This window comes from Narcine bancroftii, chromosome 1 (genome assembly GCF_036971445.1).
Source record: "Narcine bancroftii isolate sNarBan1 chromosome 1, sNarBan1.hap1, whole genome shotgun sequence".
In the NCBI taxonomy this organism is placed as follows: Eukaryota; Metazoa; Chordata; class Chondrichthyes; order Torpediniformes; family Narcinidae; genus Narcine; species Narcine bancroftii.
In genome coordinates this window covers 382,548,209-382,574,984 of record NC_091469.1, presented here as the reverse complement: position 1 = coordinate 382,574,984, position 26,776 = coordinate 382,548,209, and the positions used below count along the sequence as shown (strand labels likewise).

Sequence of the window (26,776 nt, the reverse complement as noted above, 5' to 3'; positions counted from 1 at the left end):
AGTCTGCGCCAAGTTTTTCCCATGGTCTGTCACAGGGAATTTACTTGGCATCAGTGGTTCTCTTACATTTGTCCTTTCCTGGATGCACCTCAAGACAATTTTGCTTATTTAATTACTCAGACCTGGCCACCACACTGTTTGATTGGCAAGCTCCCAGCACTTTACAACCCCCTGATGGCCCTCTTGTATTTTCTTGAGTAACTTGTTCCACATGTTAGCTGGAATAACTAATCTCGTACCAAGCATTGTGCATATGCAGAACTGCCCTCTTTTACCAATAGTGTTTGACTGATCCTTGTAACTGGTTTCTGTCTGGCCAGCCTCCAATGCAGTATTTCATGACCTGCGCATACACTGTCAGCGCATAATTGCTCTCGGAGCTCTGTCAGGTACCTGTCGCTTGTTGGGAGGTTTTCCATCACCGTCTCGATTGGTGTCCTCCATGAGGTCTTTGTCAGCACTCGTGGTTGTCTTGTAGTGGGGAGCGAGAGAGTGAGGTACTTCCCAGGTGTGTATGAGATCATGTATGAGTATCTCATCAGCCTCATCCTGAACCTCTGTATCTGTGGTGGCAGCAAATCCAGCATTTGCCCACCTAGCAGACTCACAAATGGTTAGTGGTCTGTCACCAACTCTAACTGTAGTCCCAAAATAAAATCGTTGAATCTGTCACAAGCCCAAGGCAGTGCCAATGTCCCTTTTTCCAGCTCCGCATACCGTTGCTCTGTTCCTGTTAGCAATCTGGAAGCATAAGCGACTGGTGATTAATTGTCTCCATCCTTCTGTAGTAATACTGCTCCCAGTCCATATGATGAAGAGTCAGCTGATATTTTCAGTTGCCTATTTGGATCATACAACTGAAGTACCAGTGTGGATGATAGCTCTCACTTGAGGTTACTAAATGTCCTCTGTTGCTCATGTCCCCAGCTCCATTTTTCTTGGACACCAGGTCTAATGTTCGTTGGCTCCTTCATGTCCTGCACAGCTCTCATCTTGTCTGGATCTGTCTCTTGGCTTCTGCTGAGATAACATACCCCAGAAATTTCACCTGCCTCCTTACAACTGCATGTTGAGAGTGACCCCTGCCTTTTCTGCTCGTTCTAAGACTGCATGGACCTTCGCGTCATGTTGGTCCTTTGTGGTCCCCCAAATGAGGATATCATCCATGTGGCAGGCCTGCAGTAACCTTGGCCACTATTCTGTTCTGGAAGTGTTCAGGGGCAGAGGAGATACCAAAGGGTAGGCATTTTCACATCAGGCTTGAGTTTCATGATGTATGCCTTCTGTACTAGCTCGAGTCCATTGCAAAGTTTGGGGTATGCCTTTCTGACTGTCTCTGGTCTAGGGTGTCCAAACTGGTCTGCTCAATAGCGCCACTTGTAAGTCTCTTACCACGTACACTTCTTCTATGGTGCTCCTCTCTCTGTATGAAAGCATTTCTTTTGCCGATCCCAGGACCATTGATTTCACTTCCCCCAGACCGTAGAGTGGCTTTTGTGTTTTTTCTAGCTTGCTGTCTCTGGGTAGAATTCTTTTGAACACCTGCTTGGGAATGGCTGTAGCATTGGCCCCTGTGTCAATTTGGAAGGCCACTTTGCTACCTCCTACTTTAATGTCAGCCATCCAGGGCTCCTCGCCTGATGCTATTTCTCAGAGGAACAATCTGTCCACATCCTCCGCTACCTCATTCACCATAGGGGTTGACCTACAGACCTTTCTGTAATGTCCTCATTTGCTGCAGCTGTGGCATTCTGTACTCCTGGCTGGACAATGAAATGCTGGGTGGAATGGAAGTTTTCCACACTTGGCGCATGTCTTGCGCTCTACTTTGCTCTGCATCATTGTTTTAACTTTTTGTTGTCCTGGCAATTGCCCTTTGCCTTTAAACTTCTGCTGTCTTCCTCTCTTAAGTTGCTCTGTGTCTACTGCTAGTTTGCTTCCACATGTTTTTCGCAAGTCGGTTTGCTTCTGCTTTATCACCTCTGTCTGTCTAGCCATTGTGACTACTTTCATGAGGGTGAGGTCTTTGTTGAGTTGCATTCTCTCTGACAGTGACGAATCTCTTAGACTCAGTATTAGTCTGTTGCATAAATGTTCGTCATGCAGATCCCCATATATGCAGTTCTCTGCCAGTGCACACAAGGCTGTAATGAACGCATCTACTGTTTCTGTAGGCTACTGCATTCTCTTGTTGAATTTTGCCCATTCATAAAATAAATTCTTCTTAGGCACGAAATTATAATTGAATCCCTTCTGTACTGCATCATACTGCTGCTGTTGCACGCCTGTTAAGTCTAGGCCTCGTAGCATGTCATCATCCTCGTCCCCATGTAGTATACCAGTGTATTCATCTGGTTAGCTTCAGAGGAATTATTTAAATTACTTGTCAGTCTGAAGCGCTCAAATCTTTCGATCCACTTCTCCCACTCCTGTGGCTTTGAGAAGTCAAAGGGTTCTGGAGGTTTTATCGTGAAAGTTGCCTTTGGAAGAGCCGTCACTCCCAATTGGGGTGCCTCTACATGTTCAGGCCCGTCCTCCATCTTAGCTTTTATTCTTTCACAGCCTTTCACTTTTATTCTTTCACAGCCTGCCCTTCTCTCTGTGGCTCAAAGCTCCACTCCTGACACCATGTCATGTTGGTTTCAGACACGCTCATTATAAAAATGACCTTGAGCCTGGAGTCACGTTTGTAGCTTGCTTTATTTTATCATATACTTAGTGAATATCTACTTGCACAGGCTTTTCCCTGCTAGTCCTGAGCCTTTCTCTCCAAGATGAAGAAGTCCAGTCCCGAGACGTCATCGGCCTGCTCAATGTCACACCAATAGTGTTACTCCACACTCTCATTCTTCCCTCATTCAACCTCAGTGGTAAAAGCATGTTTGTACCAGAATGTTGTATACCTCTGTCAAATCTCCCCTCATTCTCTGTTGCTCCAGGGAACAAACTCCTGACCTACTCAACTTTACCCTAAAACTCAGCTCCTCGAATCTCAGTAATATCCTTGAAAACATTCTTTGCACTCTTTCATTCCTGTTGCTAGGAGACAAAAAAAACTCTGGAGGTGGTCAGCATGGCTTTATGCAATGGAGTTTGTACCTCACAAATCTGATGAGTATTTTTTGAAGTGACAAACCAGGGCAGTGAACATAGGAATGCCTATCCAAATGCTTATAGACCTGTTCTTCAAAATACGCTCCAGCAATTACCCAATGACTGACGTCAAACTCACTGGCCTGTCCTTGCCAACCTTCTTAAATAACAGCACAACTTTAGGCAACTTCCAGTGTTCTGTCATTTCACCCAAGGCCAGAAATGGGTCATTTCACCCAAGGCCTCTGCTATTTCTTCTCTAAATTCCTACAAGGCCTTCATCATGCCTTGGGCATTTGTCTCTGCACTCCAAGGCTGCCAATACTGGCACTTTTTACATGGCTCAGGAGATCACAGCTCGTTTTCTTCAGTTCTTTTATCTTCACATTAGAGACTCCTGAAAGTTATTCATTTAACATTTCACTGATTTCCTGTGGCTTCACACAAAGGCAGCCATGTTGACCTTCAATGGGAACAATAATCTCACCAGCCATACTTTTCATACATCTGTATAATCTCTTTGAATTTCCTTTATCCTGCCTGCCATCTCTATCTCATGTCCACTTTTTGCCCATCCAATGTCCCTTATAAGTGTACTCCTACAGTTCTTCTGCTCGCCAAGAGATTAGTTTGATCTTGACTGCTTAAATCTGATGTAAGCTCCTTCTTTCTTCCTGATTAGAGCCTAACGTCCCTTGTCATCAGAGTTCTTTAAATTTGTCAGCATTGTCCTCCACCCTATCAGGAAAGTACTATCTCACCTTTAAATGTCTTCCACTTTTCACCCACCCCCTTCAACCTCTAAAATTTCCTGTTTGCTAGCTCCAAATTGGCCTTTCACATATTTAGTCTCTTAAATAGTGGATAGTCCTATCTTTCACCATAACTATTTTAAAACTAGAAGAGTAACAGGGGTCTGTCCCAACACCATGTCACAAGGCTCCAGCCCAAATATCAGCCTTCTTCTATTACCTTTTATTTTTTATGGGCCAGTGAATTTCGCATTGATATATTAAATCACCATCTCACCATGTACCTGCATCTTCTGAATCAGTTTACAATGAGGGGTAATCAAATGTCTTTCTAACATTCATATATATAACATCCACTGCCCTACCTTCATCAACCACTTCTGTCATCACCTCAAAAACCTTTCATCCATGCTTATTGGAAGAAGGAAATGAAGAGATTGCTGGGGCCTTGACAACAATCTTTGGAGCTTCACTAGCAACAGGTGAAGTCCTGGAAGACCGAAGAGAAGCTAATGTTGCACTTTTGTTCATGGAGCAAAATAAGGATAATGGAGGAAATTATAGTGCAGTAAACCTAACATCAGTAGCAGGGAAACTACTGGAAAGAATACTTAAGGATAGAGTTTACACACCATTGGAAAGTTATGCTCAGGTAAGGGACAGTTAACATTGCTTGGAAAGGGCAGGTCACATCTTCCAATGTGACTGAGTTTTTTGAGAAGGTGAAAAAGGTGATCGATGAGGGAGAACAGCGGATGTCACCTGCATGGGCTTTAGTAGGGCATTTGACAAGGCCTCGCATGGTAGGCTAATTCAGAAAGTGCAGATGCATGGTAGCCATAGTGAGTTAGGGGTTTGAATTCAGTATTGGCTGGCCCACAGGATAGTCATTGAAGGGTTTAATTGTGGCTGGTGGCCTATGACCAGTGGCGTTCTGCAGGGACCCATGTTGTTGCTGATACATAAAATTATCTGGATGAAAATGTGGCTGATCAGTTAACAGGTTTGCAGATAACACCAACATTGGTGGTGTTTTGTGCAGTGTGGAAGACTATCAAAGAATACAACAGGATGTAGTTCAGCAACAGATATTGCCAGAGAAATGGCAGATGGAATTTAATCTGGATGAGGCATTGCACTTTAGGAGATGAAATGACAGGGGACCATATTCAATTAATGGCAGGGCTTTTAAGAGCGTTGATTTGCAGAGGAATCTGGGGGACCTCATTGAAAGTGGCCACGCAAGTGGATATGACGGTAACAAAGTTGACTTTATTGGGCAGGGCACTGAATACAAAGGGTAAGGAAGTCATGTTGGAGCTATGCAAACTTTGGTTAGACTGCACTTGGAATGCTGTGTGCAATTCTGGTACTTATTGACAGAAAGATGTGGAACCTTTGGAAAGGATACAGAAGAGGTTTCCAAGGTACAAGTTATGGGGAGAGAATGGATAAATTTGGTCTGTTTTATACAATTGTAATAGGCATTGGCAGGGTGGACTGTGAGAATCTATTCCCTAGGATAAAGATGTCACAGACTAGAGGACATCTATTTAAGGTAAGAGGGAGAAAGTTTATTGCAGATGTCCAGGGCTGGGTGCCTGGAAAGGGCTACCAGGTGTTGTGGCAGAATCAGATACAATAGTAGCATTTAAGAGGCTTTTAGATAGACATACAAAGTTAAAGAGATGGAGTAATATCTATCAAATGCAAGTAGCAGAGTTTAAATTTGATCTAGACACCATGTTCAGCAGACATGTGGGCCGAAGGGCCTATGCTGTACTGTTCAAGGACTTTTTTAAACTATGACTAAGTTTACTTTGAAAATAATCCTAATTTTCATTCAGATCAATATTTGTAAAGAAATATAGATTTAATTTCCTCCTCCCTGCCTGCTAGCTATATCACTAACCCTCCTTAGTTTCAATAACATTGACTCTGATCTTAACCAGCTCAGCAGTTTTCTTTGTGATTCTAGCTGAGAGAGTTAAAAAGGAAGCCCTATTTGCCTCTGCCTTGGTTCAGAAAGCAAGCAAATCCTCTGAGCTAAATGATACCAGACAACTCAAACTAAGGGAAGCTATTTTGAGGACACTTTAGACATTAGTTTTATTTGACTTGCTTCTTCCTGAGCACTGCAAATGGAAGATACAATTCCCAAGATTGTTTGCAGAACTTCAGAGCAAATGACACAATATTCTTTTCAAGAAGTTTTGATTCTGAAATAGCTGATTTGTTCCACATGGCTTTCCACTCTCTATTTTCACCCCTTATTGACTTGTTCCAGGTGAAACATCCAACTTTCAGTCCTTCAGTGAGGCCATTCACATGCTTCAGGTTACTGGAAGTAAACATTTCCAATGACCTGACCTAGACCAACCAATGGTCAAGAACTCACACCAATGCCTCTACTTTCTTTGAAGACTAAGGAAGTTCAGCATGACCCGCATGATTCACAACTTTTACTAGAGTACTACTGAGAGCATGTTTGCTGGGTTCATCACAGCATGGTACAGGAGCTGCTCTGCTCAAGATTGGAAGAGTTATAGAGGTGGTGAATGCAGGTCATAAAATCATGCAAACTTCCCTCTCTCCCATGGACTCCATCTTTTTCTTTCTTTGGCTTGGCTTCGCGGACGAAGATTTATGGAGGGGGTAAAAAGTCCACGTCAGCTCAGCTAACATAATGAAAGGCACATCATACCATGGATACACTCTACTCCTTCCTCCCATTGGGAAGATGGCTCAAGATTGTGAAAGCACACACCAACAGGCTTAGAGGCAGTTTCTTCTAACAATTTTAGAAGTGCTATAATGCTTCATCTATATCTCTGATGCGTCAGAAAGTGGTTTCAGTTCAGCACAAATATAAAACAATACAATCATTCCTGCTGACTAACTAATCTGGGTTTGTAGTCACTGGAAAATTGTGCATTGGTACACACAATACATTGGATCACAAAACTACTTTGTGATTTTTGCTATATTTGGTCTTTTGTTATGAGCATTTTCTTACAATTGGTTCACCCTTAATCTAGAGTACATGGTGGCTACTTAATTATTTTAACATGAATGATCCAAATATTACCTGTGTAAGAAGATAAAAATTAAATTATCAAAATGTTTCCCAATGTCTTTCTTTTAAAAATAATTTCTAATCGTTAAGCTACTGCTTGACATTGTCAGGGTAATGTGGTTTTAACTCCTACTCCTGTCCCCTTAAAGAAAATATATAAATTTGTTCTACATGTGGGTGTGTGGACAATTATAGATCCTTGACACCACCAATGACTACCAAAGAAATCGACAAGGCATTTATTTATGACTCCCAGTACACCTTAAGTGAATTAATTCATTGAATTTGAAAGAAATAGATCCAGTTAAACTGCATTTTTAAATATGCACATTTAAGTTAAAATTTGTATTTTATTTTAATTTAATTGCACATTATTCAGAAGAAGGAAAGATATGCATTTTCATTGCTCATAGAGGTTTTTCACATTCAGATAATCCGTGCAGTCATTGCCACTGGGCACAGTTAGTGTTAAAACATAGCTTGTTTACTGAATAATTTGGATTTCTTTCTGCATCCTGGCTTACTGCTTGCCTCTATTCAACACCAATTTAATGATGCTTTCTTGTGCAACCAAAATAAAATCATTATTTATTTCATCAGAGGTTGTGAGTCTATGGATCTTGTTGCCACAGGTGGCTGAGGAAGCGAGATTGTTGGGTGTATTTAAGGCAGAGATTGACAGGTATTTGATTGGTCAGGGCATCAAGGGTTAAGGGGAAAAAGCCGGGAAGTTGGGGTGAATGGGAAGATGGATCAGCTTATGATTAGAATGGTGGAGCAGACTCGATGGGCCTAATTCTGCTCCTTTATCTTGTGAAATTTCTTCCTGCAGTGTGTTAGGTCTGCTTTGTTCATGAATGAGTGAGTCAAACACCAGACTGAGTCGGAATCAAGGTTCTTTGTTCTTTATTGCCGGATTGTAACACTTGCAACTAACAGTGTTAGTTGGAGAAGGCGCATTCTGCCGTTATCAGCAAGTGGTGTTTTTTATATACCTTAGGATACGTACTTAGTAAATTATCATACCATGACATTGTCCAATGAATAAACTGTTGCTATCCTTCTCTGCTAGTTTCCTGCACATCAATTTGTCATCCCCACTCTTATCTTGAGAGTACAAGGTCACAACTGCATCTTGTTACGGCCCAGCACTGGGTGACTCCTTCTACATTCCCAGCTCATGATGTTTTTACCTAACAAGTGATACTTCTCAGATTTATTGTCAGAGAACATACATAATATCACATAAAACCCTAAGATTCCTTTATCCTACTGGTGCAACTGAATTACTATTAATTTGGGTAGTGCAAAAAATAAATTGTACACAGCAAAAAGATGTAAATAAATAAAAACTGCAAACAAATAACAAATGTAAACAAACTGACTGTGCAATAGAGAGAGAGAACAAAGAAAAACAATAAAGCGCACAAGTAAGAGTTCTTAAATGAGTCTCTAATTGACTTTGTTGTTGAAGATTCTGATGGTAGAGGGGTAGTAGCTGTTCCTGAACCTGGTGGTGTGAGTCTTGTGACCTCTTGATTGCAGCAGCGAGAACAGAGCATGTGCTGGGTGATGTGGATCTTTGATAATTGCTGCTGTCCTCTGATGGCAGCTTTCCCTCTAGATGTACTCATTAGTGGGGAAGGCTTTGCCTGTGATGTCCTGGGCTGCATCCACTACCTTTTGGAGGACTTTTTGCTCAGGGGTTCCCATACCAAACTGTCAACCAGCCGGTCAGGACACTTTCCACCACATCTTTGTAGAAATATGTCAGGGTTACTGGTGTCATAGCAAACCTCTGCAAACTCCTGAGGAAGTAGAGGTGCTGACATGCTTTCTTCATGATGCCATTGGTATATTGGGTCCAGGAAAGATCCTCCAAGTTAGAGACTCCCAAGTACCTAAATTTGCTCACCCTCTCCACCTCTGAACCTCCAATGATCACCAGATTGTAGACCTCTGGCTTTCCTTTCCTAAAGTCAACAATCAAATTAGCTGTGGATGAGTACGTCCCCACCAAATCATTCAGGGTTTTTTCCCAACCAGAAGCTCTGGACGAACAATAAAATCCAGAATTGCTGATAGTCAAATCACAGGCATTTAAGCCAAGAGATCCAGATCAGTACAGCAGGAGGAGATATGATCTGTGGAAAGCTATCTCCCAGGCAAAGTGGAGATTCCAAATGAAAATGGAAACAAGGAACAGACAACAGCAGTGGCAGGGCCTAAATGCCATAACCTGTTACAAAACCAAATCTGGTAAAGTAGCAGATGACAAAACTTCTCTCCCAGAAGAATTCAACGTCTTCTACACAGTTTTGATGACAAAAGCAGTGAAGAACCACCCCTCCGCACCCCTACATCCCCTGACTGTATCTGAGGATGATGTGTTGCTGCCTTTAGGAGAGAGAATCGGAGGAAAGCATCCCACCTGGATGGAGTGCCTGTCCAAGTATTAAAGATAGATGCTGATCAACTTACCAAGGTACTGACAGATATCTTCAATATCTCACTCTAGCAGGGTGTGGCACCCACCTATTTCAAACAGGTGTCAATCATACCAGTGCCCAAGAGGACTGCAGTAACCTGCCTTAACGACCATCAACCAGTGGCACTTATATCAACAGTGATGAAATGTTTTGAAAGGCTGGTGATGAAGCCTATCAGCTCCGGTCTGAGCAGTGACATGGATCTCTTCCAGTTTACCTATTGTAGATGGTGGATGCCATCTTACTGGCCCTATACAAAGCCCTGGAATACCTGGATAACCAAGATGAATACATCAGGATGCTCTTTATCATCCACAGTGCATCATTTAACACCATCATCCCCGAAAACTGATCAGCAAACTCCAAGACCTGGGAATTAACTATGTAATTGGATCATGGATTTCCTCACCTCCAGACCACAATCAGTGATGATTAAAAACTACCCTAGATGTAATAACATGGAGATTCTAATTTGACAGGGGAATGTATGTAAATTTATCTCTAAGATGTATTACATATTCCAAAGTGAGGGCCCAAAGCCAGACTTACACATGTCGAGGGAGAGATGGGAGTCGGACTTGGGCACAACAATCAATGTGGCTGGACAGTGTGACTGGAGTCATCAATGGCAGATACAGGATGGTGCAATACAACGTCTTGCACCAGCTGCACCTCACCACAAAAATGACATAACTTAAATCCAGAAATTTCAGAAATGTGCTTTGGGCATGGTGTGTAGTTGGATCCTTTGTAAAAGGCTGAGATCCTTCTGGGTGGACCTGGGGAGCATTCTAAAAAAAAAATTACAAAAATCAATTTTTCACAGGATCTGGAGACATTGGGGATGTGAGTTCTAGACTGTCCAAATATCAAATTCAGTTTGTGAAGGTCATCCTGTTGGTAGCCAGGAAGTGTATAGTGGTTACGTGGAAGTCCAACTCCCAATTAAATATCACACGATGGAATATGGAAATGCAGAATTGCATTCTCTTGGAGAAAATCACATACAATCTAAGGAGAAAATAGGACACATTTGTGAGAGTGTGGCAACCCTATTTGAAATACTTTGGCTCGCAGATTTGACTAGCTCCCCCTCTTTTAAATTATGGGCGGTATAACAATCTATCCCAGCAGGGAAATTAGTGGAATTAAGGAAGTAGGACATGACACAGACAACGTGCTCTTGACCCGACTAGTATTTATATCTGTATAATTTATATGACTGCATGTATTGGGATAGAGGGTGTGGTGAGGTGGGGAGGTGAATAAATATAGACTATGTTACAATAGTGTAGAAAGGGATTGTGTTGGTTGTTTGAATTTTTTGAGTGCATGAAAATCAAAAATAAAATATTTAAAAAAAATTGATAAGAACTTCTCCACCATCTCCATCAGTACCAGAACATCACAGGACTGTGTTCTTGGCTCTACTCACTTTATACCTACGTCTGTTTAGCTCGGTACAACAATAACACCATCTACAAATTTGCCGATGATACCACAGAAGTGGGTTGTATAAAAGAAGGGGACGAGTCAGCATACAGGATGGAGATTGAAAACTTGGCTGAATGGTGCACCAACAACCACCTTGGACCTTCAATTAGTCCTTCTGAATCATGCCACTGATTTTTCAAAAGCATGGTTGAAATAAATTAATCTGACTCTGCATCAATCCTGGAAAATGGTGATAGAGCTAACTAATATAAATTTGAAACAGTTTCTTTTCTAATGTTTACAGAGTTTGCAGAGATAATCCATGATCTATTTTAGATACGGGAAATATTTGTATCTTTTCCTGACAGCTTCAATCATAATAATTGCTTTCATCAAAAAATTCCATGTAATCCTTTTGCCAAGATGACAAAGTAATATCTGAAGAGTAATACAGATCTTAGTAATTTTACTCTACAGTAAATGGGTTTGATGCCTCATTTATTGAATGATTATCAAAAAGATCATTTTACCTTTTTAAGATCATAAGCCATGTACTGGAGATATATTATTAACAAAAAGCATTAGGTATTTCTAAAATAGTTTGAATACCAGAACAGTATTTCCATTTACTGTATTCTCTGTTACCAAATTATTCCTTTTTCAGAATGGAAACACAAGGAACATTTGTCCATGTTATCCCTCCAAAATAAATCACTGCTATTTAATTATAGATTAATTTCAGTTTTCATATTAACTCTTTCAGACAACTCTTTCAGAGCATTGAGTTCAGGAGCAAAGATGCCACGTTACAACTGTACAAGACATTGATGTGATCACTTGTGGAGTACTGTGCATAGTTTTGGTCTTTCAGCTAAAGATTATTTTGCTAGAAAGGGTGCAAGAACATTACAGGGCTGGTAGGCTTGATTTGTAAGGAGAGGCTGCATAGATTGGGTCTTTCCTCCCATCAGTGTAGAAGACTGAGGGAACACCTTATAGAGATTTATAAACTCATGAGGGACAAAGATAAAGGGAATAGGATAGATGAATCTATAAACTTGAGGACATCAATTTAAGGTGAAATGGGAAAGATTTAAAGGTGACCAGAGGGATGTCTTCTTCACAAAGAGTGGAGTGGGTATATGGAACAAGCTGGCAGAAGTGGTTGAAGCAGGAAAATGCTTTAATTTTTACATTTTATTTACAGCACAAAAGAAGCCAATTACAGCCTATTTACATCCAAATTAATCTACCACCCTGTATATTTTGGAGGGTGGGAGGAAAGTGGAGCACCGGGAATAATCCATCCAAGTCATGGGGAAAACATACAAACTCCTCACAGACAGCACCGGATTAGAACCTAAGACACTGGCACTGTAAAAATGTTGCAGTAACTGCTATTTTATGACAGTTGAAAGACATTTAGACATGTATATGGATTGGAAGAGCAATATGGGGCGAATGCAGCCAAATGGGACTAGTTTAGTTGGTATGGACAAGTTGGGCTTAAGGAACTGTTTCTGTGCTGTTGAATTCTGTGACTCTGTGATGTCCAAAGGTAAAACTGCTACTCTCGGAGCAGTAATTTTTGGCTTGAAGAGAGAGGGTTGTTTCAGACGAGACTGGAGATTGCAGATCTGGAATCTGGAGCAAAAAAATTACATTGAAAGAAATCAGATGATCAAGCAACATCTGTGGAGGCAGATGGATGGTCAATGTCTTGGGACAAGACTCTGCATCTGGACTAAGAGTGCAGAAGGAAGGCAGCCAATATATAAATGAGGAAGAGTGAGGGGAAATGAAAGGGCTGGTAGGTGATCGGGAATCAGATGTGGGGAGGATGATGGACAGTTGGAGTCATGTTAGGAAAAGGAAATGTTAAGATAGAGGCAGGTAGGTGATAGGCAGATCAAAAGATTGATAAGAACTTCTCCACCATCTCCATCAGTACCAGAACACCACAGGACTAGGCCATTAGGCAGGCGAACTGGCCCCGTTAGTCATGCACGCGGTGGGGCAGCCAGCCAAAATGCACCATTAGGGATTTCCTCCCGACTTCGTCACTTGGCTCAGAAGCCCACGCTTGGGGACACATGTGACGCCCCGGTGACTTCGGGACCCCAGCGTGGTTCTCAGCCAGGTCCGGGCTGGGAGTATAAGATCAGCCAGGCAGCCTGCAATAAATCAGTTTTTGCTCACAGAACTCAACCCATCTGGTTGTGCGATCCTCTAGTTAGCAGTGTAGCCGCCACTACATTACCATGAAAAGTTACCTCGTTAACTCATTTGTTCATGCAATTGTATTTAAATAGAAATATAGGAGAGGAACTATAATTAAAATGGCTCAATCGACAACTATTATAACTTTCCTTGAAAACAACAAGATAATTCCTGAGTGCTTCCATTACTATTGTATCCTTCCTTCCTGACCCACTCCGCACCCCAGGCCCTCAATGGGCACAAAGGTTCACTCTTCAGAACTTCATTTAAAAATAAAAGGAAATGAGTGGTTAAGGATAAAAGCATTGAGATAATGGTTAACTAATTTAATTGGGATGAAACAGAACTTTGCCAAAATTAATACTCTGATATACAAGATCACCAAGCAATGGAAGACAATAAATCAGAAGACTGAAAGAACAAGAGAGTGCAGACACTGAAATATGGAGCCAAAAAGAACTGGTGAAGGAACTCAACAGGATAGGCAACATCTATGGAGAGAAATGCACAGTCAATGTTTTGTGTTAAGATCCTTCTTCTGAACTGAAAGAAGAGGGGAGATAACCAGTACATAGAGGAGATGGGAAAGGGGTGAGATGAGAGATGGCAAGTGACAGTGATCCAGGTGAGGAGGGATTGATTAGCAGGTAGTCAGGTGGTGGAGGGAAGGGTGATAGCTACAGAGGTTGGGAGATAAGTGGATTCATCTACAAAGGACTGTAAATCATTGAATCTGATAAGAAAGCAAAGTGAAGATATTAAAATAGATGCTGGTTAACTGAATGTAATATGAACTCTGAACATAAAAACATAGGCAGCAAGACTAATTTTTGAAAGCTACAACCAAGAGCCAAAATTATGACCAAATAGACTTCTTCCATGCCAGAGAATGTAGTTCTAAAAATGATTACATTCAAGGCTGGGTGTCTGTAGATGAAAAATCAACACAAAAACATTTCTTACTCATTTCTTTATTTTGATGGACGATGAAGGTTTTGAACTCTGAGCTTCTTCTGTTTCACACAAGGCAAAACTGTACTGGCTGAAATTAAAATCTCAAAATTAAGCAATGAAAATGTTATGACAATCTTAAATGATGTAGGTCATAGCTCTTCACTTACTTTTTAATTATGATCCAAATATTAGTGTCATATTTCATACCCATCATACGTCTGCCAACGACTTTAGATCAATGTTACCTGGTTTCTGACCTACCTATTTTTTATACAATTTAGGTCCTTCATAATTTCATAAAGCACATTTTGTCTGCCCTCAATCCTCTGTTCCAAATAAAACAACCAAATCTTTTCTCACAAATGTTCCACAGTCTATAGTAATCCACTGAGCATTTAGTGTTGCCTGTTTTTACTTAATACAATGAAACTCTCCATATTGGAGCATTGCAATCCTATAAAAATAAACAATATATTTGCTTATCTCCTCTGCATCCTCTTTACCAGCATAGCAATATAGAAACAATGAAGTAAAACATGTAACCCAGCGAAAACTGCTAATATCATAGGCTGTTCTTTGGCTTGGCTTCGTGGACGAAGATTTATGGAGGGGTATGTCCACATCTGCTGCAGGCTCATTGGTGACTGAGAAGTCTGATGCGGGACAGGCAGGCACGGTTGCAGTGGTTGCAAGGGAAAATTGGTTGGTTGGGGTTGGGTGTTGGGTTTTTCCTCCTTTGCCTTTTGTCAGTGAGGTGGGCTCTGCGGTCTTCTTCAAAGGAGGTTGCTGCCTGCTGAACTGAGGCGCCAGGATGCACGGTTGGAGGCGATATCAGCCCACTGGTGGTGGTCAATGTGGCAGGCACCAAGAGATTTCTTTAAGCAGTCCTTGTACCTCTTCTTTGGTGCACCTCTGTCTCGGTGGCCAGTGGAGAGCTCACCGTATAACACGATCTTGGGAAGGCGATGGTCCTCCATTATGTATGTATAATACATACAAATATCAGATTTTTTAAAAGTGCCCAATTTAGTGCCCAGAATGCAAAGATCATAAACCAGGAAGATTTCAGTCCTGAAGAAAGATCAGGCAGTTAAATGACATACCTTTGTATTAATTTCAACTGTAAAATGGCCAAGTCATCAGCTTCCCAAAGATACCACCCTAAGTCAACTTCTACTACAGGATTTTTCGATGGCATCCAGCAACTAGTAAAATATAATCGAATCTGTCTCTAAGCCCCCAGTCTAAGATGACACAAGCTTTCCTTTTTTTAAAAAATATAAACTGCCCCACATTTAAGGATATTACACTGTATAGAATACACATAGATATCGACTTCATTTACTGTTGTAAAACAGCTGACAACAACTCTAACTCCAAAGTAAATCAAGACCAAAGGTGGCATAAACCAGGCAGTAGATTCAAATAGTCCCCTTCACAGAATAAAGGAAGCTTAAGGATCATCTCAATTTTTACTGAGGAGGAACCTGAAACTCAATGCCAGCCATCAAAGATCAATTCAGAACAAGTGGAAAAACAGAATTATCATGTCGCTTATTTTAAGATTCTTTTCACATGCAAGGACAGGCCACTCGGTACTGTTTATCAGTCTATGATGATCCAAGAATTTACATTGCCTGTTTTTATTTAATATAATTAAGTTCTCCATATTGTAGCATAATACACCTTTGTAGCAGCTACTACGGTAGATGCTACTAAATAAAGACAAACACACACAAAGGTAGTCAACTCAAGACTAGTTTATTGCAGACATACACAGACCTTTTATTCCCTGCCTGTTAATGAGCTCGTTAGTGAACAGCTGCTGGTCCACAAGACCAGCAGGTTAAGGCTATGAGCATTACCGCTCCACGCCTTTAGGCAGGGGCTTCATCTGATCCACTCGCTGTACTTTAGCGCCCAGCACTGCAAGCCTGCTATGTGTCAGGTAAGTCTGTGAACAGACAGTGGCAATTCGTAATAGCATGTTGTGCACCTGCTACATCAGCCCCCAGAATTGTCACCATAACTTGAGATGCCAGATACGCTCGACTTAGGTGGACGTCCACGTCGCCTGGATTGAGGGCACTGAACTGATGAGGTAGGGTCCGTATGGGTGGGTTTAAGTCTGCCCACGGTGAATAGCTGTGGATGCCCTCCCATGTCTAATGTATATATCACTCCATTTCTCAATCACACAAAATGGTCCTTCATATGGTTTTAGTAACGGTGCCCCTGGATCCTGTCTTTGTATAAATACAAATTCAGTTTTTAATAGTTATTGGGGCACTTGTTGCCTAGATTTGCCATGCCAGTTGGTAGAGGATGGTTTGCTGTTAGCTATAACCTTGCGGAGTTGTCGCAGGATGTCCATGTCTGAATTGCTTGTGAAGTGAATATCTCCTGGAACCATAAGGGCCGTACCTTACATCAATTCTGCAGACAGATCTTCTTTTGGAGCTGTTTGTACTCCTAGTAGAACCCAAGATAGTTCATCAACCCAGTTGGGGCCAGTGTGTCAGGTCTTCAGTGAAGATTTAAGTTGTCGATGGAAATGTTCCACCAGGCCATTGGACTATGGATGGTATGCAGTAGTGTGGTGCAACTGTGTACCACAAAAATGAGCCAAGGAAGCCCATAATGTTAAAGTGAACTGTGGTCCACGGTCCAAATCTAGCAATCCAATTTAAGATGAACATTCCAACACATGCCTCAGTATCACTGACTGGTAATGGAATGGCCTCTGCCCAGCGTGTGAAGTGGTCTGCTACCGTGAGAATATACCTCATGTCCTGTGATACTGGTAATGATCCAACCAGATCCACGTGCATATGCTCAAATCTTCTGCGTATTGTCAGGAAAGGCTGCAGGGGTGCCTTGGTGTGGTGTTGAATTTTCGCAGATTGGCAGGATATACACGTTTGTACCCATTGTGAGACTTCCTTTTACAGCCCATGCCACATGTACTTGTTTGACATTATTTTGACTGAAGTCCTGATTGATGGGAGTGATAGATTGTGAATATCATCAAAAAGACACAGTCTCCAAGATAATGTGACCAATGGTCGAGGATAGCCCAACAATACAACACAAAAGAGTTCTGGACTACCTTGTTGTGGTGCCACCTGTTGAATGTAGAGTCCAGTAATAGCTGTACTGTATGCCTGTATATCCGGATCCGCGGATTGTGCCGCAGCCAGTTCAGCAATGTTGATTCCACCTTGAATATGGCACACACTTGATCTAGACAGCACATCTGTGACCAGATTGTCCTTTCCCGAAATATGATGTACGTCTGTAGTAAACTCTGAAATGTATGACAAATGTCATTGTTGTCTTGTCGACCAAGGATCTGTGACTTTGCTAAAGGCAAAAGTGAGCAGTTTATGGTCTATGAATATGGTGAAATGTCGATCTTCCAAGATATAACAAAAGTGCCTTATAGCCAGATAAAGTGCTAATAGTTCTCGATCAAAGGCGCTGTACTTCATTTCCACTGGTCTTAGATGATGACTAAACAAGGCAAGGGGCTGATAATGGCCATTGACGTATTTTTCCAGAACTGCACTAACAGCTGTTCCCAAGGCATCTGTGCTAAGCATCAAAGCAGCTTCAGGATTTGGATGCGCAAGCATTGCTACTTTGGCTAATGCCTTTTTGGCAGACACAAATGCATCCTCTGCCTCTGCGGTCCAGGTAATGTTTTTGTTTGGAGCAGAGATTAGGTCAAACAGGGGGGTGGCAGGATGTCAGCAATCCTGGGAATAAATCTGTGATAAAAATTTATCATTCCCAAAATCTTCTGTAGCCCTTTGATGGTGACAGGTCTGGAGAATGTACAGATGTCGTCTTCCTTGCCTGATAATGGAGATATTCCGCCTGCTGTAATTTTATGCCTTAAGAATTCTATGGTTGACTTGCCAAATTGACACTTGTCAAGGTTAATTGTCAGACCAAAGTCTTGGAGTCGTTGGAAAAGGCAGCACAAATGCAGGCGATGATCTTGCTCATTTTGACTCGCTACAAGGATGTCGTCCAATTAAATAGACGCAAAGTCTAAATCTCCGCCTAGAGTGTCCATAAGCCGCGAAAAGTTTGCGCAGCATTCTTTAAGCCAAATGGCATTCTGAGAAATTCAAAAAGACCAAATGGTGTAATAATAGTGGTCTTGGGAATATCATTCTCATGAATAGGTATCTGATGATATCCCTTAAATAAATCAATCTTTGAAAATATGTGGCAATGATGCAGATGGGCAGTGAAATCCTGTATTTGTGGAATTGGGTATCTGTCAGGTGTAGTGACATCATTAAGCTTACGGTAGTCGCACAGGGCCTCCATCCACCTGTCTTCTTGGGTACTATATGCAAAGGTGAGGCCCAAAGGCTGTTTGAGTGTCAGATGATACCCAATTCTTCCATTGCTTTAAATTCTGCCTTTGCTTGCCGCAATTTATCAGGCGCCAGATGACAAGCCCTGGCATGGATCGATGGGCCTGACATGTCTATGTAATGAGACACACCATGGGCTGTTGTTGAGACATTGAAGTTAGGGGTGAGAATATGGGGAAACTTGTTGAGTAGAACTGTATATACATCCTTGTGTAATGTATGTACTCTGAGCTGTGAAACTCTCCCCTTGATGCACCCCAGTGGATATGTCTGAAAGGTGGTGGTGTGAATTAATTTTCTGCGTTTTACATCTACCAATAAGTCATGGGAACATAAAAAAATCCACACCCAAAATGGGTTGAGCGACAGAAGTGAGAACACAATTCTGATGGAACATGGTTCCACCTATTCCGATTGCGACTCGTCGCAGGGTCAAGTGGCTTTTTTTTTCATGCATCCTTTCAAAACAGGTCAGAGGGAGCAAACTAAATTCAGCACCTGCATCTACAAAGAATTTGCACACCCGCATCATCCTGAAGATACAATAGGCCTGCATCTATGCCAGCTGCTGAGGCCACTAATAGCAGCCGGCTCTCTCGTTTCCTGACTTCTTTTTGTAGTAGGTACATGACTGGATGCACTTATGGGCATCTTTTCCCCAGCAGTGATTATAAAAACACCACTCTCGATGTTCATCAACACATTCCTCTTTTTTGGATTGGACTGCAGATACAGGAGGCTGGTAGGATGAGGGAGATGCTTCTGCTGCAAAAGCTGGATGTATTCGGGCAGACTCTCACTCTCGTGTAGAAGTACGATAGAGCCTGTCAGCCTCTTGATCCACATCATGGGGACAGCTGAAATCCATGTTACGAATGGGTATGGCAACGTGAGTTGGAAGTTTTGACAGAAATAAGGTTTTGTAAAGCAGACAATGGGAATGACCATCTGACAATCCCAGCATCTCATTCATCAGGTCTGATTGATTCTTGTCACCTAGGCCTTCCATGTTCAAAAGACACATGTCACACTCATGCCTAGCAAGTTCCAATGTGTCAAGAAGAAACTGACGGAACCTGGTGTACTGGTCTTCTGCCGGAGGATGAGCAATAAATTTGCATACTTGCGATGCAGTGGCTGCGTCCAATGTACTCACGACATGCCAAAATTTTGTGTCTTCCGCCGTTATACCCCGAAGACGAAACTGGGTTTCAGCTTGAAAAAACCAAATCCGAGGCTGATGAGTCCAGAAAGAAGGCAAATGAAGCCCAAATGCATTAACTGTCATGGCGGCGGCAGTTGTCGCTGCTGTTGAAATTTCCTCCTTTTCAACAAATTATTCAAATTCGTTGAATCTTAACTTTGTGGTCACCAATTTGTAGTGGCTACTACAGTAGATGGTACTAAATAAAGACAAACACACACAAAGGTAGTCAACACACAAATAGTTCATTGCAGAAATACACAGACCTTTTATTCTCTGCCGGTTAATGAGCTCGTTAGTGAACAGCTGCTGGTCCACAGGACCAGCAAGTTAAAGCTTTGAGCCATTAGCGCCCCACGCCTTTAGGTAGGGGCTTCATTTGATCCACTTGCTATACTTTAGCGCCCAGCACTGCTAGCCCATGATGTGTCAGGTAAGTTTGTGAACTGATGGTGCATCCACTAATAGCTGAATGCAAGAAAATCTACAGATGCTGGCATAAAGTGAATTATACCCCCTCCCCGTGTCTCTCTCTTTCCCTATCCTTAATGCCAGCTCCCCACCCCTCCTCTCTAAAACAGTTATCCCCTTTTTAGGCCTCTGTCCTCTTCCACTATTACTTCTCAGTCTTTTTTTCTCTTCTACCATCCCACCAGTATCCACCTAATTCCCCTGACTTCTCTCCTCTTCCCCCTACCCCCCACCCCAACCTTTTTATTCAGGATCCTGCCTGTTTTTGCCTAAACCTGACGAAGCAGGCAGTAAGCATTGGTTACTGGATGAGATTCTCCAGCATATTTGTGTATTGTAGTTCAACAAAAAAGTTGGTAAGTGCTGGGGATGCCTTTGCTAGCCACATGGATACTTTTACATTTGAGAAGAACATAAAGGACAATCAAAATGAAAAGAAACTAACCTTACTTAGATAATTGAGAGCATGGTAAAATATAGTCTTTAAGTTTTTAAAATGTAGTGAATCTATACCATTCCATGAAACCTACATCCAGCAAAAACCATTGAACCCAAAGAATTTTCTAAATTGAGCCCTTATTCTCAACCTATTTCTCATTAACAGATTATGTGCCAATTTAGAAAAGGAAAATGATTTTAAAAAATTCTAACATTATCAACATAGATTTTTTTTTAAACTTCAGTTCCAGTTCTACTGAAGAGGGGAAATTCATTAACTTATCCAAATGTAATAATAAAAGTGAATTAAATATGTAGCAGACTTCAACAGAAATTTTTATCTGAAGGTTGCACCTGGCAATTAGAGTCAGGTGAATCAGGCAGTTGCATTTGAAAAGCTCAGATCAGCAGGAAGCTGATTGAGTAATAGAGATCAAGTGATCTTGTGATACAGGGTGGTATTAATTCACTTCCAATCAGCAGTCTAGAGAGATGGTACTTTTTGAATGGAGTTCCACATAGTACATGCAGCAGTGAATACTGAAGTTTACAACTGGCTAGTTTTTTTTCCTAATGTGTATATTAATTGTTCAGTTATAGAATCTAAAATCTGTAAGTGAGAATCTTCCATTCCTTTTAGTCTTTTGAAGATGGGCTATATTTATATGTGGGTATTTCCCCTGCCATATGTAAGTAGAAATAACTGAATCAAATGAGTTTTTAAATAAAAATTGGGAATAAAAATGGGTAAAGCTTGAAAAAGGTACAGAAATTTGGGCAAACTGTTCAAGGATTGGTGTAGATTAGGTATCTAAAGTTATAAGGATCTTGTATTTGAGATAATTTTGCCTCTTTTGAACAATTATCAGCCAAATTTAATCTTTCTAACAGACATTTTAGATATTTATAAGTTAGACAATTTGTTCAGTCCAAGCCTTCTTATTTTTCCTCCAATCTCAAATACTAATATTCTTGATTCATTTTTAAACTTTTTTTTCATGATGGAATAATATAATGTACTTATAATTTATTGGATTTAAGATCTGCCTCAAATGGCTGGGATTAAGAATGATTGGGAATGAGATTTGAAGATTGGAACTCTTCTCTCAGCTTGATTCATGATTCTTCATTTTGTGCAAGGCATTGCTTTTTACAATTTAAGGTGGTACATAGAACACACATGTCCAAACTTAAATTATCTTGTCTTTATACAGATATTTGATCCACTATTTGAGAAGTGTAAACTTTGTTGAAGCATCACTGATCCATGTTTTGGAAGTCCTCAAATTTAGAGAGATTTTTGTGAAAACATTTTCAAAACTTTATCAATGATTTTTAAGATCAAACTAGAGCCATGTCCATTATTTACTTTTTTGGGTTTTTTTTCAGGTGAATCAGATATTCTCTGAGGAGAAAGTTTTAGCCTTTACCATGCTGATAGCCAGATGAGCAATTTTATTGAAATGGAAAGATGACTCTTCACCTACCCATACAGTGGTTACATGATGTAATGTCCTATTTCAGCTTGGATAAGAATTAGATACAACATTAAAGATAGAAAGTTTGAATTTGTAAAGATGTGAGGCCCATTCATAGAATACCATCATGATTGGAAGAATTAAGAATTTTGAATGTACTGGAGAATTCCTGTCCAATCCATTTTTTCCCTTTTATAAAATAACCTTGACTAGAGGGAGAGGTAGATTAGATTTATTTCTTAGGTTTTTTTTGTTTTTTAATTAATTTTTATTTGGATTAATTTGGCAAATAAGTTTCAACATGGTTATCACAGATCAATTCAATAATTTATCTCTCATGTGGATTAAGGAGCTGTTTAATGTATTTATATCAATTTTTTGTATGTTAATGAGATGTGTTGATTTAAAATTTTATGTAAGCTGTATGTTACACTCAATGAAAATATTTTTTAAAAAAAGAAAAGAAAATAGTGTTGAAACACTGGAGAAGATTCAGGGAGAAATAAGATTGAATGGGATAATAAAAGTATCAGATGCTGTTTCATTCATCAGTAGAAAGATGTGGATTTTTAAATACTTGAAGAAAAACTATGTAAATACATGCAGACTATTGATTTAGCTTGCTGGCATAGCTAATGACAAAAAATGAACAAATCTCAGCTGGAATTGTAACTGATTCCCCTGTTGAGCAGTGGGTCTGTGGAACAGAGTTCTGGCCAGGGCAGCTCATGCTGCATGAATTGACTAGTTGTAAAGTTAATCGGAGACTCAAAGGATTGTGTCCACCTAGAATCCAACAGAATTTGATAGTCACATTCTAGATTTTTAACTCCTATTGCAGCATGTGGAGGATCAAAGGGATGAAATCTTTCTATATATCCTTCATGAAAATCTGTTGCTTGATCAACTTTGGTATCTGACTGCAATACAGCAGCTAAGACCCTGTGTTTTATTTATTTATCTCTCTCTCTCTATGCTTTTATATATGTATATGAATCAAATTTGCATAATCTGCTTTTGTAGTTAAACTGCAATGATCATCCTACATCTTACAAAGAATGGTAAAACTCAATTTTTCAGACCGAATGAAATTGTGATTTAAAAGATAATTACATTTGTTCCCCTATTTCATTGAATGAACAGAAGTGAAAAAAAAAATTTAAATCTGCAATGTAAAGTGTGTTGAAATATTAACCAACTGATATATGAATCTGAAATATTAAAAAGATTTTCTTGCATGTCAAGTAAGTTTTAGTTTGCCTCCCAAGAAAGATAATTATACAGCATTCCAGGTAGAATTGTTTCTCTTTGCATCTCACCAGTGGGTTGGTAGATAAATGCATCAAACAGTACAGGTGTAAGATAAATGTATTTCAGTTCTGATTGACAGTTGGCTGATGTTTGAGGTACTCCTCCTGGCTTTTGAACTCTTAAGAATTTGGGTTTATCCCTTGAATGCTGTATGAGTGACCCCAGGGTAAAGATAAGTTACAGTCAACAGCAGGCCAAGGAGTGATGCACCCTACATTAGATCTGCTGAGAGGGCATGTCAAGTGATTTACTCCTCACGTGGTACAATTCCAAAGTATAATAGTTAAGCATGGCAAAGCAGATTTACCTCATGCCCATGGATTCATGCCTAACAATGTCTATCTGATAGTCATGAGTTTTAAAGCATGGAAACAAACCTAACTCATCCATTACAGTTTGTCTACCTTACCTAGTACTGATTGCCTATGTTTGGCCCATATCTTTCAAAACCTTTTGTGTGTCTGCCTAAATGCCTTTTAAAAGTTGGAATTGTGCCTACCACCTCTCCCACTTGTAATGTGTGTTGTTTTTAAAAGGTGCTCCTCAGCTCAGTCTTTTCCCTCTCACCTTAAATCTATGCTGTCTTGTTTGAGTCCACCACCCTACCCTGATGAAGCTATAAATCTGAGAAATTTTCCATTTAAATTCTGTGTATGCAGTGATGCATTTATTTATTAAGGATTTTTTTGAGAAAACTGAATGTAATATTTCAAAGTTTGTCAATTGGTTGAGATTCTAGGTTGTGAGGAGAGCATCAGGTTTCAATGTGACTAAGACAGATTGAGGGTCTGGGCAAAAACATGGCAGATGTAGAATAACTTGAATTAATGTGGTAATGCATCAGTCAAGAGAACTGAAAGCCAAAACATTAATAAATGGAGTCAGATGGGGAATGTATTAATGGACCCATGTGTCCTTGTCACTGAAGGTAAATGTGCATGTGCAACACGCAGATGAGAAGTTGGCTTTCATAGCAAGAGGATCGAAGATGTTTTGTTTGAATCATACAGGACTGTGGTGAGACTAGGCCATTGATTCCTTGGATGGAGGGATTGATGTGTAGCAGAGCCATGGCAGAACTACAACTCCTCGAAGGCATCGAACCAACTATGTGATGTTAATGCATGATGACATTAGCGTATGTTGAGCTCATGATTCTGGCTTTTAAAAAAAGTTGCGCGGGTTATGAAGATTAATTTTTTTAAATTCTCTCTAAAAACGCCTTGGGTGATTATTTTGTCATGTTCTCTGCAATTCCAGTAGCCACAATTGATGGCGCTGACAAGTCCAAAATGACAAACGTGGTCTCTGCAACTGTTACTGTGAAGCTACCACCTTTTTGGACAGCTGAGCCTGAACTGTGGTTCCAACCGGCTGAAGCACAATTTCACCTTCACAAAGTCGAATTGGACACCACTTGTTACTATTGTCTTGTCAGTGCCCTGCACCAGGCTGTCACTAAGAAGGATCCTCCATGTGCCAGCAAGTATGACACTTTAAAAGCTCTTTTATTCCATTTATATGGAATGTCCCATAGGAAAAGGGCAGCCAAACTACTATATCTTGATGGGTTGGGAGACTGTGCCCCTTCAGAACTAATGAATGAAATGTTGTTCCTGGCAGCTGGCAAAAGGCCCAATATGTTATTCAAGCAGCTTATTTTGAAAGAGTGAATGCCAGATGATATTAGGCTCTTGTTATCGAAGTGTTCATTTGAAGATCCAAGGGCTGTAGTAGCAGAGGCAGATATTCTATAACCTGGCTAAAAAGCACAGCTAAAAAAGACAAGTCTTTGCAACTAACTGCACTGATATTGACCCCATGTCACTCTCTAGAGGTCTTAGCACATCATTCCCTACAAGCAGAGAATGCCCCAAGACAAGAAAAAAACATGTGGACATCTTGTCTTGGTGTTATTTTCACAAGCATTGGGGAGAAAATGCCCGCAAGTGCCTTCCACCATTCTCATTTGTGGGAAATACCCAGGCCAACTGCCAGTAAGGACTGTGGTTGTTGGCAAGAAACCTGCAAGCATACTGTGTATATGGGACCAGTTGTCCTAGCGAAATGTTTCTGGTGAACATGGGTTCAGAAGATGGTGTATTTCCATCCATCGGTTTTGACACACAATCCTACCCCAGACCAGCAACTACGAGCAGTTGACAATTCCAACATTCTAACCTTTGGCACCAGGAATATGAACGTCAAGTTTGAGAATCATCTCTACACTTGGCCATTTATTATAGCAGCAGTATCCAGACCTTTGCTTGGTGCAGATTTTCTTCAGGCTCATTCATTTCTCATTGACTTAAAAGGGCATCGGCTAATAGATGGAACTACCTTTCAGAATATTCCTCTGGCAGATGACTGCTCTGCACCTTCAAACATTAAGTAAACCGGTAGATGAATTCTCCAACCTGTTGGAAGATTTTCCTGAGATTACTACTCTACAATTTTTCACCTCCTCTGCAGTGTTACTCACTGCATTTATAGTAGGGGCCTGCCTTTCCATGCTAAAGCACGTTGCCTGCCTCCAGAAAAGCTGCATTTAGCTAAGGAGGAGTTTGCAAAGATGGAGGAACAAGGCATAATTCGTAGGTCCAACAATCCCTGAGCATCTCCATTACATATGGACCCAAAACACAATGGAAGTTGGTGAACATGTGGAGATTACAAGTAGCTTGATGATGTCACAATTCTGTAACATTATCCAATACCTTGTATTCAGGATTTCTTAGCTAATTTGCATGGATGGAAGATCTTCTCTAAAATAGACTTGGTGTGTGGCTATTGCCAAGTACCAGTAGAGCCAGAAGACATTCCAAAAACAGCAATAATTACCCTATTTGGGTTTTTTGACTTTATGAATGCCATTTCGATTAAAGGATGCTGCTCAATTACTTCAACAGGTGATGGATGGTTTAGGACATGGTATGATCAATGTCTTTTACCTTGACAGTTTGGTGGCCAGTGCGACTAAGGAAGAACATTTGGAACATCTTCGTACACTTTTTATTCATCTTCAAGAATGTGGACTGACAGGGAGGAGTCGTGTGATGGAGTAGTGGCTAGTAGGGTAAAACCAGTCCTCCAGAAAAATAAAGACAAGAAAAGACAAAAGTTCAACAAATATAAAATATAAGAAATGGAAGATAAACTTGCAGAGAAGAGAAAGAGGATGGCACCCAAGAAGGAAAAAGTGGTGAGGAAGCGTAAATGAGGTGTAAATAAGATATAAGATGGCCACATTGAACTATATGACTTTAAACATTAATGGAATACATAACCAAATTAAAAGGAAGAAGCTGTTTAATTTACTGAAAAATGAAAAAGTAGATATAGTATTTGTGCAGGAAACTCATCTAACTGTAGTGAAGCATAACAAATTAAAGAGACTGGGTAGGACACATAGCAGCAGCATCATACAATTCAAAAGCTAGAGGTGTAGCCATATTAATTAATAAA

The 26,776-nt window shown here is 40.6% G+C and overlaps 1 protein-coding gene across 10 annotated transcripts in view; it reads right to left on the bottom strand.

The window, feature by feature from the left end:
• The window catches only part of fars2 (phenylalanyl-tRNA synthetase 2, mitochondrial), a 423,747-nt gene that overhangs the window by 93,554 nt on the left and 303,417 nt on the right, over positions 1-26,776 (bottom strand). For 6 of the 10 annotated variants that reach the window (XR_011349827.1, XR_011349828.1, XR_011349825.1 and 3 more), the window contains exon 7: positions 14,028-14,106. The exons of the other annotated variants lie outside the window; for them this stretch is intronic. Coding sequence is in view for 1 of the 6 variants with exons in the window: in XM_069913505.1 (XP_069769606.1) it covers positions 14,028-14,106 (79 nt within the window). In the remaining 5 variants the exon portion in view is untranslated. The remainder of the gene's footprint in view (positions 1-14,027; positions 14,107-26,776) is intronic. 10 annotated transcript variants of the gene reach the window in all.